Here is an 8354-nt window from a genome sequence, read left to right on the forward strand (position 1 = left end):
GAAGTTAGTTACATATTTACTTGTAAGTAACACAAAAAATCTGAGTGTTTCTTGATGTGCATATTGCGTTAGTTTATATCGCTAAAAGACGATAAAAAAACAATATGTTGTGCAGCCCTAGTCTGTGCTGTCTGACTCCACAGATGTCTCAGTATTCCAACAACCAGTGGTGTGTTCAGACATGAAGACATCAGCAGACAGATGGACAGACTTACTTTGTTCAGAGCTGCTCTGATTGGCTGTCTGCAGTCCAGCTCTGGTTCTGGATCTGGACGGCTGCTCCTCCTCAGAAACATCACTCCTCTTCCTCTTTCTGAAAAAACATTTCTTCATCACTAAAATGATTTGTTGATTGTTGTTGTCATATCAAGATTTGGCCAAACTGTTTAGTCAGTTAGGTTTCAAGAGAGGTTAGAAGTGGTCTGAATATTGAGGTAGACCAGCATGTAATAGCATTTATAGAAATTGAATATACAAACACAAAATTAACAAATACATGACATCAGCAGGAAAAACTGAAACTGAGTCCTAAAATGAGTTAGTATCAGTTGTCTTACTTTGTGTCTGAGGGTCCAGGTTCATTACTGAAGGTCAGAGGTTCCTCTTTGGACCGGTCACTCTTCATAGACTGACAGCCAGATACTACAGACTCTGCTCCGTCCTCCTCTTCCTCCAAATCACTCATCTTCTGATCTGAAGTCAGTCTGAGAGGTAAAACAGTTGGTGAGCAGCATTTAAAAGAAACTAATTTATTCAAGAGTCACAGGCTGAGAGAATATTCTTAATTCAGAGTCACCGCTTTTCAGAGCTTTAGTCTTTTTTACAAAGTTTCTCCTACCAACACTTTTCTTTACATTTTCTATCCATGTTTTGAACTGCAACATGTTCCTGATTCTTTCTCACATCCTTACGTTATATATATATATATATCCCAGCATGCAATGAAAATAACATAATAATGCCGAAGTTCGAAGATGAATGAGTCAGAATAACATATTACATGCTTTGATCTCCTTATATATAGCTAGGCAGTGTTCTGAGCAGCCTGGATGGATCACAGCTGGTGGTATAACACCCATCATAACCACCAGACACTTGAGACTTGACTTGGACTCGAGCTCAGAGACTTGTGGGCATCTCTGGGTTTAGGGTATGGCTCCAAGAGGCTTTTTTGTAAGTGTGGACATGATACATATGCCTACTAAATTCCATACATCTAGGTGAAACGCACTGTAGGGGCTATTTCTTTCAATTTTTTTTTTTTTTTAGATTATATTTTTTGGCCATTTTTAGACCTTTATTTTTCATAGGACAGATGAAGACATGAAAGGGGAGAGAGAGGGGGGGAATGACATGCAGCAAAGGGCCGCAGGTCGGAGTTGAACCGGCAGCCGCTGCATCGAGGAGTAAACCTCTGTATATGTGCGCCTGCTCTACCCACTGAGCCAACCCGGCCACTTCTTTCAATTTTTTTAAGGGACACTACATCTGGCCATTCTATTGTAAGATAGAAGCGGTGCCGCCCAACTAGGCACTACCCTGTGCTGCGCTTTAACTCACTAATATACACCCTACCTCACGGTTTTGACGTTTATCATGTGTAGGCGGCTTGATATTTCTTTCCTCTACAGTACACAGGGAGAAAACTGACTCAGAGACTTTGACAGTAAAATAATAAATGTTCACCCTGCCTCAGCCTTCAGTTTCCTCCTCCTGCTCTGTCGACACTAAATGGAGTCTGAATTGACTGAATTTCTTTCAGTTTCAGGGTTTCCTCCCTGTTCTCATGAACCTGGAATACCTGCTCAGTAGGGGTGGAACGGTACACTGAAGTCACGGTTCGGTTCATACCTCGGTTCAGACATCACAGTTCGGTACAATGGAGGGAAAAGCAAAACAAAAATGCAGAAGGTAATTTTTTTTATTGTGCATGTCTCAGGGTGTCCACTGAGCTAGCTGTAACAGCCTTAAGTGTACAAAGTAAGATGTAAACAGTAAACAATAAGTACCCTGCATCAGCTCCACTTCATCTGGAACTTGTAAACAAAATAAGACCATCAGCTAGTAGTGTGATATGGGAGACAAGCGCTGCTCTCATATGTGAATGCACAGAGCAGGGGTGTTAAAAGAGCAGCTTCTTACACAGAGCAGTTGACGAGTTTTGGTGTTAGCTTCACACGCTAACGGCGAAGCTAACAGCTAACGGCGGAGCTAACAGCTAATAGCGAAGCTAACATCTAATAGCAGAGCTAACAGCTAACGGCGGAGCTAATAGCGGAGCTAATAGCGGAGCTAACAGCTAACGGCGGAGCTAACAGCTAATACCGGAGCAAACAGCGAAGCAAACGGGCCTGGAGGCCATTTGTGGTCGAGGCGAGAAGGGATACAGCTACGTCCATGTTTGGTTGTATATGGAAGGGACTAGTTTGCTTCATGTGGACTCACTGGACCGACTGACTCCACATGTAGGCGGAGCTTGGGAGCTTCAGAGCTAAGGCGGGGCTACAGATTAGGTGTCCCTAAAGAACCGCGTGTAGTTCCGCATTACATTAATTAATTTGCACGCAGGTTTTATTTATTTTTATACCGTGTATTCTCCGTGTAAATTCATGTACGAGACGCCCGTACCGTTTTGGTTCGATACGAATACATGTACCGTTCCACCCCTAGTGCTCAGTGTTGCTCCTCCCTCTCATTTAATTCAATTTACAGGAAATCACATGAGTTTATCTGAGTGCCAGAGTGTTTCTGTCTTAACACTTTGAAAGGTTTTGCCACACCTTCTAAATGAACAACTTTAGTTTTCTCAAATAAAAAAATAAAAACAGTAAAACAACTAACAAAAAATAATGACAATGATAATAATGAAAGTTTTTATTAGTCTTATTTTTTAAGTGCAAACCATAATCAAAGTAGTACTCTTTCAATAATCTAAGTGCAAACAGAGACTGACCATTTTTATTCTTAAAGCATGATACACTGCTTAGCCTAAGATATGGTCATGTTCTTGTTCAGGAATATAATTTAGGAGATTCTCTATCGTTACATATTCCATATGTTCTTGTTGGACAGATAGTCTCTTTATACAGAGAACTAAGGTAACAACGTAACTAGGGCTGTCAAATGATTAATTTTTTCTTAATCGCGATTAATCACTGAATTTCTATAGTTAATCACGATTAATTGCATGTTTTATCACATGATTAAAATTCTATTATTTTGCATTTTAGAACTTTTTAAGTACATATTAACAATGGGAAGCAATTCTTACCAGTGGATCTTGATTGGGAATCTTTAAGATCTGAGTCTTCTACGATGCTGACAGGTCTGCAGTTAGTTGCCACCCATTGCGCAAGAGCTGTAGTAATTTTTTTGGATTTGGTTTCATCCACAGGTCGGCAACTAGCACTCTCCAACATAGTGCTTGCCGGAGCCCGCTAGCATCAACCTGAGTCACGTTAACTGTACTATGCTTAGCTCGTAGGTGGTAGCTCAAGCTTGACGTGCTTCGGTGATATTTTAATTTGGCTTTACATAATGTGCATATGGCTTTCAACTTGTCTACTGAGCCGTCCGGGAGTTTTGGAAAATAAAAAGCCATTCAGAATTGTGTTGCTGCTGTCTTTCTCCATCATGCCTGCAGCAGTAGAATGTGTTACGAGGAAGTATGGCAGCTTGATGATAAGTAAAGGTGCAGCAAAGGGTCAAAATAGTAGCCTAGCCCCAAGAGGCCGTAGATTCTAGTGGTTTTAGAACAGCTAAGGGGTGTTGTTAGGCACAACGCAAAGCTGAGTGAAGTGTAAAATGAACTAGTAAATGGCAGCATTCGATTAAAAAAAATTAACGTGTTATGCTCGGCCCTTAATTGCATCGCGATTAATACGTTGATGCTGACAGCCCTAAAGTCCGTTGAGACCAAATGTTTTGTACTTGAATTTGTCATTGTACAGTAGAGAGAGAGAGAGTTTATTTTACTTTTGTTTCACAGTGATTATGTTCTAAAGCACAAATTAATAACCATCAAGCACTCATCAGATGCTTTAGTGGAGAGAGATGCTCTTTTCTCCTCCTCTGCATTTCATTCATAGCAGCAGTAAACTGGATGATGCTCTGCACTTGTGTACTGATATCAAGGGACAACTTTTCACCTTTTTTTTCACCAAATTTAATATCGCGAGATCTCGTGCAATGAGATTCCATCGAATCTCTATCTTAAACTTTTTAATTCCTTCTCCATGCTATTTGTCCCTATAACATTTTTTTATGAATGTATTTTCCTATGATACTTGTACTAAATACTAAATACTTAAAAGTGTAGCTGCAGGAGGTAGAAGTTTAAGTTGGCAGAATGTGAAGCAGAGTGAGACCTCCTCCTGCAGCTCTCTCTCCCCTCTCTGTCAAACCCCATCAGAGAGCAAATACTTCATACAGTCACCTTTACGAGTAATAATCATTCATTTCATCCAGAGGCCTTTATTACATTATATAGCAACATTCTGTGAGAATTACTGTATGGTTTTCTTTGTAAAGCTCTTTGAGATGACATCCTGAGACCCTAGTTAGCTGCATAAAAACAAACTGGAATTAGCTGCAGCAGAAGGCTAAACTTCTGGTTTACTGCGTTTATGTTTCCTCTCACACTGCTTCTGGCGTGTCCTTGGTCAGATGGTAGCATTTCGGCCTATTGTCTGAACGCGCCCTAAAAATTTGAAGATGAACTTTGTCTGAACTTGACACAATAGCAATGTTTTCTGGTAAACATTGTGTAATATATTTATTTGTAATCTTTTGCATGTTTGTGTGCTGCTGTGAGTCCCTGTGTGTGTAACAAGCATAGTGTGCGGGCATACTTATGCTCTGTTAAAATAACAATGAAACGCTGCTTTATTAACTTTAGACCAGGTTTTTGTTGGTCAATGGCGCGATCACTTTCCGCTGCCTCAAGATAGCAATACGCCAAGAATGCACCTGAACACACCTCCTTGTAAGACCAGCACGCCCATGGGCCACAGATGGGCGCAGGTGCATTTGCTATTTAAACAATGTGGGCGCTGGACGGTCTTCAACTAGCAAAGACACTTGCATCTGGCTTTGTGCTGCACCGGGCCCATGGTGTTAGAAGGGTAGAGATTAACTGGTTAAAAAGCTATATTGAAAACAGAAAACAATTTGTACAAATCGGTGATAATAACTCAACATATTTAGATATTACATGTGTTGTGCCACAAGGGTCAATATTAGGTCCTTAAATATTCATTGTATACATCAATGATATGTGTAAAGTATCAAGTATTGATGTGAAATGCGTTGTTCTTGTCGACGACATCAATATTTGTTCTGGGGAGAAACTAAACCAGCTGCTGGAGGTTGTCTCAGAAGAATTGAGAAAGCAGAAATTGTGTTCTGACTCAAACAGATGATCACTAAATCTGAGAAAAGGTAAATTTATGGTGTTTGGGGAAAAGGAAAATACATGTTGTGGTTGTTGTGATGATTAACAATAATATGTTAGAAATAGTTTATGAACTTTTTTTTGGGAGTAATACTAGACCACAATTTCTACTGGAAACCCGATATAAATCATGTTATGTTGTACTGCTCTCTTATGTTACCATATCTAAATTATCGTGTGGAGGTGTGAGGAAACACCTACAGAAGCACTCTACAAACAAGATGCACACTTCAAAAAAAGCAACAACGATAGTTTATAATGCAGGTCATCGCGAACACACTAAAGCATTATTCTTCAAGTCATATCCTCTGAAATGTAAGGATCTAGTTGATTTTAGTCAGTATACAAATACATGGCATCAGCAGAGGAAACTAAAACTGAGTCATAAAATGAGTCCGTATCAGTTGTCTTACTTTGTGTCTGAGAGTCCAGGTTCATTACTGAAGGTCAGAGGCTGCTCTATGGACCAGTCACTCTTCATAGACAGACAGCCAGATACTACAGACTCTGCTCCATCCTCCTCTTCCTCCAAATCACTCATCTTCTGATCTGAAGTCAGTCTGAGAGGGAAAACAGAAACACTGACTGTGAGCTCACATTTAAAGGAAACAAGTTTGTACAAGTACACACATGCACGTACACACACACACACACACACACACACACACGGTCAGTTGTCTTTAAATCTGTGTTTTCTCGAGTTACAGCAGGTTTAATGTGTATTATTCAGCCAATCAGCACTTTGTGTCAACAATCAAACTGTTGAGTTCATTCTACCATTTGCCTACAGCTGTAAAACTGCTCTGCTCTGGCCTATTTCCCCATGGGGAGAGCGGTGTCGCCCAAGTAGGTGCTACCCTGCGCTGCGCTTTGACTCACTACTATACGCTCTACCTCGCGGTTTTGCCGTTTATCATGTGTTGGCGGCTTGATATTTCTTTCCTCTACAGTCCACAGGGAGAACACTGACTCAGAGACTTTAACAGTAAAATAATTAATGTTGGATTAACACTCACCCTGCCTCAGCCTTCAGTTTCCTCCTCCTGCTCTGTTCTGTCCACTCTAAACGGAGTCTCAACTGACTCAACTATTTCAGGTTCAGGGTTTCCTCCCTGTTCTCATACCTGGGATACCTGCTCAGTGCTGCTCCTCCCCTCTCTGTTTACAGGAAACTATATGCGTTTATCTGAGTGCCAGAGTGTTTTTGTGTTTACACTGTGAAAGGTTTTGCCACACCGTCTAAATTAACAACTTTAGTTTTCCTCAAAAAAAAGTTTTTTTAATCTTATTTTCTTTTGCAAACCATAATCAAAGTAGTACTCTTTCAATAATCTAAGTGCTAACAGAGACTCCATCCATCTTCGTCCGCTTATCCGGTCTCGGGTCGCGAGGGTAGCAGCTCCAGCAGGGGACCCCAAACTTCCCTTTCCCGAGCCACATTAACCAGCTCCGACTGGGGGATCCTGAGGCGTTCCCAGGCCAGGTTGGAGATATAGTCCCTCCACCTAGTCCTGGGTCTTCCCCGAGGCCTCCTCCCAGCTGGACGTGCCTGGAACACCTCCCTAGGGAGGCGCCCAGGGGGCATCCTTACCAGATGCCCGAACCACCTCAACTGGCTCCTTTCGACGCGAAGGAGCAGCGGCTCTACTCCGAGCTCCTCACGGATGACTGGGCTTCTCACCCTATCTCTAAGGGAGACACCAGCCACCCTCCTGAGGAAACCCATGTCGGCCGCTTGTACCCTGGATCTCGTTCTTTCGGTCATGACCCAGCCTTCATGACCATAGGTGAGGGTAGGAACGAAAACTGACCGGTAGATCGAGAGCTTTGCCTTCTGGCTCAGCTCTCTTTTCGTCACAACGGTGCGATGAATTGAATGTAATACCGCACCCGCTGCGCCGATTCTCCGACCAATCTCCCGCTCCATTGTCCCCTCACTCGCGAACAAGACCCCAAGGTACTTGAACTCCTTCACTTGGGGTAAGGACTCATTCCCTACCTGGAGAAGGCACTCCATCGGTTTCCTGCTGAGACCATGGCCTCAGATTTAGAGGTGCTGATCCTCATCCCAGCTGCTTCACACTCGGCTGCGAACCGATCCAGTGAGTGCTGAAGGTCACAGGCCGATGATGCCATCAGGACCACATCATCTGCAAAAAGCAGCGATGAGATCCCCAGCTCACCGAACTGCAACCCCTCTCCACCCCGACTACGCCTCGATATCCTGTCCATAAATACTACAAACAGGATTGGTGACAAAGCGCAGCCCTGGCGGAGGCCAACTCTGGTCATGTTCTTTTTCAGGAAAATAATTTAGGAGACTCTCCACTGTTACATATTCTATATGTTCGGTGGAGAGATAAGAGAACCACGGTAACAACGTAACCAAGCGATTTCTGGCAGTAGAGTCTGTTGAGACCAAATGTTTTGTACTTAAATGTGTCATTGTACAGTAGAGAGAGAGAGAGTTTATTTTACTTTTGTTCACAGTGATTACGTTCTAAAGCACAAATTAATAACCATCAAGCACTCATCAGATGCTTTAGTGGAGACAGATGCTAGTTTCTCCTCCTCTGCATTTCATTCATAGCAGCAGTAAACTGGCTGCACTTCTGTACTGATGTCACGAGACAACTTTTCCTCTAAACGAGAAATATTTTAATATCGCGAGATCTCGTGCAATGAGATTTTGTCGAATCTCTATCATACACCTTTTAATACCTTCTCCATGCTATTTGTTCCTATAACATTTTTTTATGAATGTATTTTCCTATGATTCTTGTTCTAAATACTCTTGAAAGTGTTCAAACTGTTCATTAAATCTGCAGGAGGTAGAAGTTTAAAGTTGGCAGAATGTGAAGCAGAGTGAGACCTCCTCCTGCAGCTCTCTCTCCCCTCTCTG

At 42.2% G+C, this 8354-nt stretch overlaps 1 protein-coding gene across 1 annotated transcript in view; it reads right to left on the bottom strand.

The window, feature by feature from the left end:
- Positions 1–6486, bottom strand: part of LOC116067416 (NACHT, LRR and PYD domains-containing protein 12-like) — a 44292-nt gene extending 37806 nt beyond the window's left edge. The window contains exons 1-4 of the mRNA XM_036007301.1: positions 6469–6486; positions 5866–6012; positions 558–704; positions 216–313 (exon numbers count right to left, since the gene is read on the bottom strand). Coding sequence (XP_035863194.1) covers positions 216–313; positions 558–704; positions 5866–5993 — 373 coding nt within the window. The 5' untranslated portion in view covers positions 5994–6012; positions 6469–6486. The remainder of the gene's footprint in view (positions 1–215; positions 314–557; positions 705–5865; positions 6013–6468) is intronic.
- Positions 6487–8354: the final 1868 nt, after the last annotated feature.

The sequence above is a fragment of the Sander lucioperca genome, chromosome 11, assembly GCF_008315115.2.
Source record: "Sander lucioperca isolate FBNREF2018 chromosome 11, SLUC_FBN_1.2, whole genome shotgun sequence".
Taxonomy (NCBI): Eukaryota; Metazoa; Chordata; class Actinopteri; order Perciformes; family Percidae; genus Sander; species Sander lucioperca.